Source organism: Leopardus geoffroyi, chromosome C1 (assembly GCF_018350155.1).
Source record: "Leopardus geoffroyi isolate Oge1 chromosome C1, O.geoffroyi_Oge1_pat1.0, whole genome shotgun sequence".
Classification (NCBI taxonomy): Eukaryota; Metazoa; Chordata; class Mammalia; order Carnivora; family Felidae; genus Leopardus; species Leopardus geoffroyi.
Genome location: NC_059328.1, coordinates 19,481,792 through 19,494,555, shown reverse-complemented (window position 1 = coordinate 19,494,555; position 12,764 = coordinate 19,481,792). Strand labels below are relative to the sequence as shown.

Sequence of the window (12,764 nt, the reverse complement as noted above, 5' to 3'; positions counted from 1 at the left end):
TGTCCCCATTTTACAGATGGGAATGCAGAGGCCCAGGCAGTTAGGTAACGTGCCTAAATTCCCACATCTTAGCCAGGCTTTGGATCCAGTCAGTCCATTCCTTTAGCCATTGTACCCGTCTCCTGAGTGAGACAGGTACACCCCCATTCTTGCACCTTCCCTGAGAAATACCAGGATGCAGGCAATTACAGAACGAGGGGAGGGGGGACTGAGGGAGTGCACAGAGGAGCTGCCAAATGCCGGGGCCAGAGAAGTCATCTCAGGCAGTGACTCCTACCCTAAGACTTGACAGACAAAATATGTTTTTTTTAGAAAAACCACTGTGGCTACCCCTATGGGAACAGACAGGAAATGGCAAGAGTGGAGGCAGGGACCACTTTTGTTTTTTTTATGGTTCATTCATTCACTCATTCCACAACTACTTAAGGAGCCCTCGCTGCAGGCCAGGCAGGATCTAGAAGCAGGGAACAAAGCAGACAGAAACTTGCCCTCATGGAGTTCACATTCCAGGGTGGGGAGATTGGCAATGAACGAAAAGAAATATCTCCTGTGATTTGGCAACAAATATGGAGAAAGGGAGGGGCTGCAGAGTTACATGGGACCAACAGGGAAGGCTGGCTGAAAAGCTGGCATCTGCGAGGGAGGGAGTGGAGAGCGTGTGCGAGGTCAGGTCACTCCAGCAGCAGGGGAGAAGCCAGGGCGCAGGTTCTGGGGTGGGGCGGGGTGCGTACATGCGACGCGAGAGGCATGGTCTGCCTTGTCTCTGTGACACCTCTCAGACTTCAGGGAAGAAGCTGGCGTTGGGACAGAGACAGGAGCGGGGAGCCCCGGTGGCCCAGGTGAGCCACGCAGGGCAGCCCTGACGGCTAGGAACCGGGGTAGGAGGGGTGAGAAGTAGTTGGATTCTGGGCATATTTCGAGCTAGGGCAAAATGACAGATTTGGTGATGGACTGGATGTGCAATTTGGCCTGAGCCATGAGCAGGATGGAGTTGCCATCAACGGGGATGGGGAAGACTGAGTGGGGAGCCAATCTGGGGGAAAAGGTCAGGAGTTCAGTTCTGAGGCTTTAGCCTCACTCATGCTCCTCATCCCAGCACTAAGGTAATAAATGTCCAACAAATACTTGTTGAATGAGTGAATGAATGGATGGACGGACAAAGCTGGCAGGGCTAGGAGGTCAGGGCTGGCTGGTGCGGGGCTTGGTAGGGGACGACTGCTCCTGCTCCCCCAGCCTGGGCACCCTGGCTGGCTTCTGCCTGTGTCCACACTTGCGAACACACGCAAGCTGACCCCTACCTTCGGCCCTGCGAGGGAGGCTCGCAGGCTGGCTGGGCCCTGGGCTCGTCTGGCCTGTGATTCACATGGTCGCCCTGCAGCTTGGATGGAGGAAGAGAAGGCAGGGCATCCTGGCAGGCAGGACTGAGCTGGGCTCATGCTAAAAATATACCGCTGGGCTCTTCCAAAAGCTCTGGGGCCTCCACCAAGCTCTTCAGGGCTCATCGAAGCCACTAGGAGTTCCTGTCCCAGAGCTGGTCTCTGGTCAATGGCACAGTGGCCGACACTTTGGGGAGATGGGGGTGAGACAGGGCAGGAGGGAAGGGACAGCAGTGAGGAGGAGGAGAGGGAGAAGGCCTGCGCTCTGGTTCAGCGAGGGGAGGCTTCTGGGAGAAGGCAGAAGTCTTGTTTTCTGCAGAGTTGAAGCAGACCTTGATGTGGATTGGAGTCGAAGCGAGCTCTGGATGGCATCCCGGAGCTGGAGCACTGCTGTGTTTGCTTTGTAGCTATGGTGGTGTCACGCTGCCTGGGGGCTGCCTGAGCGTGGGCTTGCTTCCTGCCCGAGGTGCCAGGTAACATACTGGCCAAGTGCCCAGGCAGAAAGTGGGGACTAGCACCACCTTGTTTGATCTGGAGCATTCCCTCTTTGCCCCCTGCTTCTGCCTCCCTCCCGTCTTTCCTTCTCTGGAACGGACCTGAAATTTCTAGGTGGGATGTATCTAGTCTTCCAAGAGGAAGGGGTCTGGAGCATTGGCTCAGGTGCTCTTAACAAGCTGTGCGTTCCTGTGTAAGTTGCTTCACCTCCCTGTGCTGCTGTTTCCCTGTCTATAAAATGCTGATAATAGCACACTCCTCAAAGGCTTCCTGGGAAGAGGATTAAATGAGATCATGAATGGACAACTTCCACACACCATGCCTGGCACAAAGCAGGCAGCTGACAAATGGTCTCCTCCGTCCTCCTCCAACCCAGGGGGAGGTGAGTGGGCACACACCAAGCTGTCCCTCCGGGGTGGATCAGGGCCAGGACTTGGGCTTTCTCTCCTGTGGCCATGTTCTTCCCCTGCGCCCCCATCTCTGTTCAGAAAGAAAGAGACTTGGAGCTCCAGGAGGTGATCACCATGGCAACCCATCTGCTGCTTCTTGTCTGTTGCTGTTTTTTCCTCTAGCCTTGAGCTTTCTGGGTGTCTCACGGCAAAATTCACAAGTGTTGGGGGATGGATGCCACGAGAGGCTCTAGGGTCCCAGCTCTCACTTGCTTGAGCACAGATAACCCCCAAACCATGGTGAATGCCCTCAGGACTCTATGATATCCATCCAGCTCCAGCTAAAGTGGGTTTCCCCCTCAGGCCCCACCAGGATACAGTCAATTCCTGCCTATCGTGGAGAACTCAGACCTGGAACCCAGACCTGGGGCAGGGCCAGGGAAGCTGCCCAGGGGACCTGGGGATGGGAGTCAGTGAGAGCTGGCGTCTGCCACTCCCCCAGGTATAGCTGTGTGACCTTGGACAAGTCCACACCCTGGACCTCAATTTCTTCTTGTTCTTTTTTCTTTTTAATTTATGTTTTGTATAATCTTTTTTAGTGTTTATCTTTGAGACAGAGAGAGAGTGCGTGTGGGGGAGGGGCAGAGAGAGAGAGGGAGACACAGAATCTGAAGCAGGCTCCAGGTTCCAAGCTGTCAGCACAGAGCCCGTCGTGGGGCTTGAACTCACAAACTGCGAGACCATGACCTGAGCTAAAGTCGGATGCTTAAATGACTGAGCCACCCAGGCACCCCCGGACCTCAGTTTCTTACCTAACAGCCTAACATAGGAATAGGACTAGCTGTTTAGAGCAAAAAGATCTGGAATTCTTATTCAGAAGTAATTCTGGCAGTTTGGAATTCCCATCCGGTGAACACTTGACTTTGTAGGGAAACATATACAAAACCTGGAGATGAGGCAATGAGGAGACTGCATGAACCATCATCGTTCCCCTGGGACATCATCCTAGAAGCCCCCAAAGGTCACGTCTCTGGACCCAGACATTTTATAAGTATGATAGCAAAGACACTAAGTTGTAGAAAACAGGTAAGATACGAATACAATACAAATAGCGAAACAAATTATTTCTGACCAATAGAGATCATTCCAAAGGTTGTAAGTCATGCCCTGCAGGGTATTTGCCAGTTTAGAATCTGACTAGCAATCTTTTTCCAGCATTCTCTGTGCTTCATCTCCGATCCTCAGTAAGTCGCTGGAACCAGCCCTCTCATCCTATAGTTTCCTTACGAATAAGTGAAATACAACTTTGACACACACTCGCTATGCATTGGTATGATCATTTTTTTTTTTTTTTTTTTTTTTTTTTTTTTTAGCATTTGGAAGACTTTAATTTGGTAGCTCAGTGAACTTCATTTTACTCTTCTGTAAAATTCAAGGGAGGAATTCAAGGAACTTCAAGGGAGGGGCCGGTACATTTGCTTGCCATGTGCCAGACCCTACCCGAGCTCTTTGGATCCATGAATTCATTTAAGCCTCACAGTGAAACTGTTAGGATGGGCGTCTGTTCTCCCCATTGAACAGGTGAGGTTAGTGAAGGTCAGAGAGGTGAAGTGATGGCCCCAAGGCTGCACAACTGGTGAGTAACAGCCTAGATTTGAACCCCTGCTTCACAGAAGAATTCATCAGCCAAGGCTACCTTCTAACCAGCCACACGTGGACACAGCCCAGGGTCTGGGTCCTCTGCCTCCTGGGAGGTGGGTCTCTGCTTCCCTCGGGTGGGTGTCTGTTAGCTGGAGAAAGCCAGGGGATTGAGGTGAGCAGGCATTCTGGTCCAGCCTCTCACAAACAGGACACTGTCCCTGCCTGAAACTTCAGGCCGAGTTTTCAGCCTTGGCCACTCCTTTGGGGCTCGTATTCCTGAGACAGGGGTCTTGGGGTAGGGGCTGGGGGATAGCAGGCCAGGACTGGACAGGCCTAGAGAAGGAAATATCAAACCCTGGTCATAGTCATTCCATTCCATCCTCCTGAGTGTTTTTATTTATTTATTTATTAAAAAAATTTTTTTGGTATTTATTTTTGAGAGAAGACAGAGTGTGAGCAGGGGAGGGGCTGAGAAAGAGAGAGGGAGACACAGAATCCAAAGCAGGCTCCAGACTCTGAGCTGTCAACACAGAGCCCAACACGGGGCTCGAACTCACGACCTGCAAGATTGCAAGATCGTGACCTAAGCCAAAGTTGGAGGCTTAACGGACTGAGCCACCCAGGCGCCCCTCCACTGTCCTGAGTGGTTCACTTGAATTATTCCCTCTCTGAAGGCTCCAAAGCCATGCCCAGCTGCCTCATTCCCTCGACCCACACCCAGAGCTACCCACACCCAGACTCCTCCACCTCAGTCCTGGGTGCCAAGGGGTTAATCGACAGGCCAGCTTGGCAAGTGTTTACAAAGCAGTCAGGCTGCTTGGAACCCTAGGTAATTAACAGGCTGCTTTTCAAAGCCAAGGCAGGAAGATTTATTTCTCCTCTCCTCCCTCCCCAGGGAGTCAGTTTGGCAGAGTAAACACAGCTTTCTATTGGCTCTTTGAGGAGGTGCCCAGCAGAGGACTAGGAGCTAGGGGCAGGAATTAGGCCCGGAGGTAGGCTTCAAGAAGGAAATGAAGGGGGCTCAGTCCCATTTCTCTGGGAGTCTTGGCCCCACTTCCGAAGCCTGGCCCACACTGACATTCCTTATGACATGATAATTATTGCTGTAATTGATGGGAGCGCATGCAAGGGCTGGGCCCCTTATATCGCCTCATTGAGTCCCTGCAACCCCCAGAAGAGCTAGGTGCTCGAATCTCTGCTTCCAGAATAGGGAAAGGAGATGCAGAGAGATGAAATCACTTGTCTAGGGTCACCCAGCTAGTAGATTGTAGACACAGGACCAAACCATGATCTGTCCGACTGCTGGGCTTTATACTCTCCCTGATGGAAGAAAAACTGTCTATTTGTCGAGTACCTACTATGTGGCAGGCACTGTGTTGGACACTTCAATCTCTAATCTGGAAGTACCATTTCCTAGAGTCTCTTCATTAACATCAGAAGAGTGAGATAGTACAGACCATAACTGGGGGAGGAAACGCAGGCGTGAATCCTGGAAAGAAGGACAGGATGGGCCCCTTGAAGGTTGCCTCTTGTAATCCAAACAGCATCCTCATCAGATGTCCATCAGGTCCCTGACAAACCCTGACAGTAGCCTGGCTCCCACCTCCTGCTCTTACCTAGTCCAGGCCCACCATAATTTCGTGTGTGTGTGTGTGTGTGTGTGTGTGTGTGTGTATCATTGCATTAGGCTCTGGCCTCTCTTTCCTCTTGTCTCACTAAAATACTATTTCCTCACATCAGCCAGAGAACCTTGTTAAAGTGTAAACCCCATCCCTCCTTGGCTATATTAACCATGTCTTCTTATTTTCTGTATTTTGATGCTTTGATATTGGGGCCTTGCTGCCCCTCCCAAGGTTAGCCCATTCCTGGAGATAAAAACAACTCACTCTCGAGCTTACCTTTCAAAAAAATTTTCTAACGTTTATTTTTATTTTTGAGAGAGAGAGAGAGAGAGAAAGAAAGAACATGAGTTGGGGAGGGGCAGAGGACGAGGGAGACACAGAATCCAAAGCAGGCTCCAAGCTCTGAGCTATCAGCACAGAGCCTGATGCAGGGCTGAACTCTCCAAGCAAGAGATCATGACCTGAGCCAAAGTCTGACACTCAACCAGCTGAGCCACCCAGGTGCCCCTCAAGCTTGTCTGTCAAATGCAAGCCAACAGATCCAGAGCCTATATGCCCAGACACCTCCTCAAGGGCTCTCACACTCAGGGCCACTATCCCCCTGCCCTATTCACCCCAGGGCCAGGTACTTGACAACCAGGAGATGGCCCCTATGTCTCAGAGCCGGCGGGCATTATTCATACTAGCCCATCCTAAACCACCTTCCCCTCCCTTATCCATTCCTCCCACAGAAACCACAGTAAAGGCTCCTGCCCAGTTTTCTTCCCTTGCTCCCTCTGCTTCCTGACCCCTTGTAGCAACGTGGTCCCCCTCCTCTTAGGACCTGTGAGTAAAACAAACCATGTCTTCAGTCCTAGGTGTCTCCTGATCTGTTGGCCTTGCCATACCTAAATAATAAAACCTCTTTTATTAAAAAAATTTTTTTTAATGTTTATTTATTTTTGAGACAGAGAGACAGAGAGAGACAGAGCACGAGCAAGGGGAGGGGCAGAGAGAGAGGGAGACACAGAATCTGAAACAGGCTCCAGGCTCTGAGCTGCCAGCACAGAGCCGGACGAGGGGCTTGAACTCACGAGCCCATGAGACCATGACCTGAGCTGAAGTCGGACGCTTAACCAATTGAGCCACCCAGGCACCCCTAAAACCTCTGTTTTAAAACAAACTCCCCCAGTGGCTCGCGTGACACAGAATAAAATCCAGGCTTCCTTCCATGGCCTCGAAGGCCCTACGTGACCTAATCCCTGCCTCCCGTGCAGGACCCAGTCTCCGGCCCCCCTCTCTGACTCACTGCACTCCAGCTCACTGCCTTCTCTCGACTCCTCAGACCCAGCAAAGCCACTTCTACCTTAGGATCTTTCCCCTGGCTCTTCCCTCTGCCTAGAACATTCTTCTCCCAGAGCTCAGCAAGCGTTCCAGCATCCAGGGCTCTGTGTACATGTGGCCTTCATGGAGAGGCTTTCTTCTGAACACTGGCCATCACGGAATAATAACAGTAGCACTTCCTGGGTGTTTTCTGTGTTCCAGGCACCACCCCATGTACATTTCATGTCTTCGCTCTTTGGATCCTCACAATAACCCTGTAAGGTAGGTGTCATTATTGTTTCCGTTTCGCGAACGAGGTGAGCGAGGCTCAGAGAGAGGTCAAGTGGCATGACCCAAGTCTCACCGCTAACAGGAGGGCTGGGCCCCAAACCTGGCAGCCCATTTCCAGAGTCCACCCTCTGAACCACTGCACCCTCTTTCCTGGTGCAGATTAAGTTCGTAATTAGCTATTGCTGTTGTGGTGGTGGTGGTGGTGGTTGTGAACAGAGGCTGAATTTCACTCACCTGTTTTCTCTCATCGAATTCAAATTCCTTTGCCACCGTCCTTCCCGCTCCCTAGCATCTGACACCAGTTCGCTTGAGTTGCTGGACCCCCAAAAGCATTCATGTTTCTAACCCCTGCTCTGGGTGTCCCTTACGCATTCGCTCATGCCCTTAACCAACACCCACTGTGCCAGGCACTGTGCTAGGCCCGCGGAGGTGAATGTGACACATCCTTGTCCTCGAGGAGCCCCTGGCCGTGTGGGGAGGCAGACCTGTCACACGGATGTCGGCGTGTGTTAGGGGAGCACCCCCAGAACACAGGGGGACTCAGCCAGGATTCCCCAGAGGAAGTGACATCTCTGCCGGGTTTGGAAGACGGGACGGGAAGCAGCTAGGAATGGTGCGGCGGACACAAATGGAAGTACATGCAGGTGGCTGAGCACACGCACGTCTGGGGACCAGGCCGTCACTTTGCAGAAGGAAGAGTGAATCTGACTGGCTGAAGGACGTTAACTCAGATCATGAAGGGCTTCTGGTGAGGACCGTGAGCTCAGTTGAGGAGGCCAAAAGCCGTCCTAAAAGGATTTTAAGTAAGGACTGACAAGGCATTTCCCCAAACCTGCCAAGAACTTGGTACCCACCAGGCCAGCTCACGTTCTGCAGGCTGGCGAGCCTTTACCAGACATTTGATGGGCTTGATGATAACAAGGCTGGGGGCGAGGAAGAAAAGATTGAAAGTGGGAATTCAGGACCTTCTTGGCTTCTGGGCATCCCTGAACTGGCTTAGCCTCCGAGAACCATTTTTGATGAGAAATTCTGGGAAGTAGGCCATTGCCAAGGCCAAGTACACTCCTGAAGGCAGAGAAGGAGCCAGGAAGTAGAAAGGGTAATGCCTTCACCAGTTTTCCCCTCCCAGGTGAGGTGGGCTGGAGGCCCAGCCCCTTCCTTTGCAGGAAGCGCCCTCAGCCTGGCCTCCTTCCTCTGGGCTCTATAGTCGCTGTGCCTCTCAGCCCAGTGTTCTGGTGACCGCCTTGGGGGACGTCTCCTTAGCTGTAGAGTTAGGTCTGACAGAGTTTTGGTATCAATGGAATGAGAGACTGTATGCCGAGCACTTGACACAAACGTGATTTTTAAAAATTTTTAAAAAATGTTTATTTACTTTTGAGAGAGACAGAGAGAGAGAGAGAGAGAGAGAGAGAGAAAGAGAGAGAGCACAAGCAGGGGAGGGGCAGAGAGAGGGAGGCACAGAATTCCAAGCGGGCTCCAGGCTCTGAGCTGCCAGCACAGAGCGCGATGCAGGGCTCGAACTCACAGACCACAAGATCACGGCCTGAGCTGAAGCTGGAAGCTTCACCGGCTGAGTCACCCAGTGCCCCAACACTAACAAGATTCTTATCAGTGCTGGCCTGTCACTGCTGGAGTTCATCAGGTGGAGGGCCCAGGGATGGACCACAGTGGGTTCCACATGTGCTACAGCAGAGGACACAGCACTTGCAAAGGCATGGAGGGTGACAGGGCTTGGCAGGATTGGAGAATGTTATGTCCCCAAGCAGTTGGCTGTGCCTGGAGCAAAAGGTGGCTAGGAATGAGGTGACCGGGAGTGAGGTGGCCGAGAGTGAGGAGGCCAGGAGTGAGGTGGCCGAGAGTGAGGAGGCCAGGAGTGAGGTGGCCGAGAGTGAGGTGGCCGTGAGTGAGGTGGCCGAGATTGAGGTGGCCAAGAGTGAGGTGACCGAGAGTGAGGTGGCCGAGAGTGAGGTGGCCGAGAGTGAGGAGGCCGGGAGTGAGGTGGCCGGGAGTGAGATGACCAGGAGTGAGGTGGCCGGGAGTGAGATGACCAGGAGTGAGGTGGCCGGGAGTGAGGTGGCCGTGAGTGAGGTGGCCGTGAGTGAGGTGGTCAAGAGTGAGGTGGCCAGGAGTGAGGTGGCCGAGAGTGAGGAGTCCGGGAGTGAGGTGGCCGGGAGTGAGGTTGCCGAGAGTGAGGTGGCCGAGAATGAGATGGCCAGGAGTGAGGTGGCTGTGAGTGAGGTGGCCGTGAGTGAGGTGGCCGTGAGTGAGGTGGCTGAGTGTGAGGTGGTCGTGAGTGAGGTGGCCGTGAGTGAGGTGGCCGAGAGTGAGGTGGCCGGTAGTGAGGTGGCCGTGAGTGAGGTGGCCGGGAGTGAGGTCGCCGGTAGTGAGGTGGCCGGTAGTGAGGTGGCCGGGAGTGAGGTGGCCGAGAGTGAGGTTGCCGAGAGTGAGGAGTCCGGGAGTGAGGTGGCCGGGAGTGAGGTGGCCGAGATTGAGGTCGCCGGTAGTGAGGTGGCCGTGAGTGAGGTGGCCGTGAGTGAGGTGGCCGAGAGTGAGGTGGCCGAGAGTGAGGAGTCCGGGAGTGAGGTGGCCGGGAGTGAGGTTGCCGAGAGTGAGGAGTCCGGGAGTGAGGTGGCCGTGAGTGAGGAGTCCGGGAGTGAGGTGGCCGTGAGTGAGGTGGCTGAGTGTGAGGTGGTCGTGAGTGAGGTGGCCGTGAGTGAGGTGGCCGTGAGTGAGGTGGCCAAGAGTGAGGTGGCCGAGAGTGAGGTGGTCGGTAGTGAGGTGGCCGAGAGTGAGGTGGCCGGGAGTGAGGTGGCCGAGAGTGAGGTTGCCGAGAGTGAGGAGTCCGGGAGTGAGGTGGCCGGGAGTGAGGTGGCCAAGATTGAGGTCGCCGGTAGTGAGGTGGCCGAGAGTGAGGTGGCCGGGAGTGAGGTGGCCGGGAGTGAGGAGGCCGGGAGTGAGGTGGCCGGGAGTGAGGTGGCCGGGAGTGAGATGACCAGGAGTGAGGTGGCCGGGAGTGAGGTGACCGGGAGTGAGGTGGCCGAGAGTGAGGAGGCCAGGAGTGAGGTGGCCGAGAGTGAGGTGGCCGTGAGTGAGGTGGCTGTGAGTGACGAGGCCAGGAGTGAGGTGGCCGAGAGTGAGGTGGCCGTGAGTGAGGTGGCCGGGAGTGAGGTGGCCGGGAGTGAGGTCGCCGGTAGTGAGGTGGCCGGTAGTGAGGTGGCCGGGAGTGAGGTGGCCGAGAGTGAGGTTGCCGAGAGTGAGGAGTCCGGGAGTGAGGAGGCCAGGAGTGAGGTGGCCGAGAGTGAGGTGGCCGTGAGTGAGGTGGCTGTGAGTGACGAGGCCAGGAGTGAGGTGGCCGAGAGTGAGGTGGCCGTGAGTGAGGTGGCTGTGAGTGAGGAGGCCGGGAGTGAGGTGGCCGAGAGTGAGGAGGCCAGGAGTGAGGTGGCCGGGAGTGAGGTGGCCGGGAGTGAGATGACCGGGAGTGAGGTGGCCGGGAGTGAGGTGGCCGAGAGTGAGGTGGCCGGGAGTGAGGTGGCCGGGAGTGAGGTGGCCGGGAGTGAGATGACCGGGAGTGAGGTGGCCGGGAGTGAGGTGACCGGGAGTGAGGTGGCCGAGAGTGAGGAGGCCAGGAGTGAGGTGGCCGAGAGTGAGGTGGCTGTGAGTGAGGTGGCCGAGATTGAGGTGGCCAAGAGTGAGGAGGCCAAGAGTGAGGCGGCCGGGAGTGAGGCGGCCGGAAGTGAGGATGCCGGTAGTGAGGTGGCCGTGAGTGAGGTGGCCGAGAGTGAGGTGGCCGGGAGTGAGATGACCGGGAGTGAGGTGGCCGGGAGTGAGGTGACCGGGAGTGAGGTGGCCGATAGTGAGGAGGCCAGGAGTGAGGTGGCCAAGAGTGAGGTGGCCGGGAGTGAGGTGGCCGGGAGTGAGGTGGCCGGGAGTGAGGTGGCCGAGTGTGAGGAGGCCGGGAGTGAGGTGGCCGAGATTGAGGTCGCCGGTAGTGAGGTGGCTGTGAGTGAGGTGGCCGAGATTGAGGTGGCCAAGAGTGAGGTGGCCGGGAGTGAGGTGGCCGGGAGTGAGGTGGCTGTGAGTGAGGTGGCCAGGAGTGAGGTGGCCGTGAGTGAGGTGGCCGGTAGTGAGGTGGCCGAGATTGAGGTGGCCAAGAGTGAGGTGGCTGTGAGTGAGGTGGCCGGTAGTGAGGTGGCCGAGATTGAGGTGGCCAAGAGTGAGGTGGCCGGGAGTGAGGTGGCCGAGAGTGAGGTGGCCGGGAGTGAGGTGGCCGGGAGTGAGGTGGCCGGGAGTGAGGTGGCCGGGAGTGAGATGACCAGGAGTGAGGTGGCCGGGAGTGAGGTGGCCATGAGTGAGGTGGCCGGGATTGAGGTGGCCGGGAGTGAGGCAGGAGAGGTCAGGGTGGGAAGGGCCTGGGGTGGTGCCAGAGGGGCTTGGGCTCTCTCCTCAGGCCTATTGTCATAGGGCACAGGGGTTAGGACTGTGGAGCGTGGTCCATGTGAACCTGGATCCACACTGCAGTTCTCCTACCTGGTCGGGTGGCCTTGGGAAAATCATTTAGGCTCTGTCTTAGCCTGAGGCCCCCCAAAATTACACCCTGAGAGTTAGGTGCTTATATTCTCTTTGAGAGGTGATTTCAAGAAGCAGAAGTAAAGGCGGGGAGGAGGTGAGTCCGGGCAGGGCACGTTCATGTGAGGTTTGCTGCCATGAGCCACGGGGTTCAGTGTCCCCCGGGACTCTCTGAAAGACAGTGTGAAATGCACCTCAAAATCACCTTAACTCAGGATGGAGGCACCAACTTCCTTGATGGCTGAAGCTCGCCCTCGGGGGCAGAACTCGCCACTCCCTTCCCCTTCGTGGCTCACAGATGCCTAAGAAAGCCCTCTGGAAGGAAGCAGGCAGGAGCAGGACGTTGGGTGGAGGGGCCCTCAGTGTTCTGGAAAGTACCACACTGGCAAGGGAGCTCAGAGAAGGATGAGGGGAGATGAGGCAGATATTAACACTGCTATTACCTCTTTGAGTTTCTGTTTTCTTGTCTGAAAAATAGAAAGACTATGATAGTATGGAGGTTCCTCAAAAAACTGAAAAGAGAACTACCCTATGACCCAGCAATTGCACCACTAGGCATTGATCCACGGGATACAGGTGTGCTGTTTCGAAGGGACACATGCACCCCCATGTTTATAGCAGCACTATCAACAATAGCCAAAGTATGGAAAGAGCCCGAATGTCCATCGATGGATGGATGGATAAAGAAGATGTGGGATATACATACAATGGAGTATTACTCAGCAGTCAAAAAGAACGAAATCTTGCCATTTGCAGCTACGTGGATGGAACTGGAGGGTATTATGCTAAGTGAAATTAGTCAGAGAAAGACAAAAATCATATGACTTCACTCATCTGAGGGCTTTAAGAGGCAAAACAGATGAACATAAGGGAAGGGAAACAAGAAGAATATAAAAACGGGGGGAGGGGGACAAAACAGAAGAGACTCATAAATATGGAGAACAAACTGAGGGTTACTGGAGGGGCTGTGGGAGGGGGGATGGGCTCAATGGGTAAGGGGCACTAAGGAATCTCTTCCTAAAATCATTGTTGCACTATATGCTAAGTAATTTGGATGTAAATTTTAAAAAATAAAAAAAAAA

At 54.6% G+C, this 12,764-nt stretch overlaps 1 protein-coding gene across 1 annotated transcript; it reads left to right on the top strand.

The window, feature by feature from the left end:
• Positions 1-8,868: 8,868 nt before the first annotated feature.
• On the top strand, positions 8,869-11,766 carry LOC123599906 (EH domain-binding protein 1-like protein 1). Its single transcript, XM_045482385.1, has 2 exons — positions 8,869-11,494; positions 11,744-11,766. Exons 1-2 carry the CDS (start codon positions 8,869-8,871, stop codon positions 11,764-11,766), a joined length of 2,649 nt encoding a protein of 882 aa, XP_045338341.1.
• The last annotated feature ends 998 nt before the right edge of the window (positions 11,767-12,764 follow it).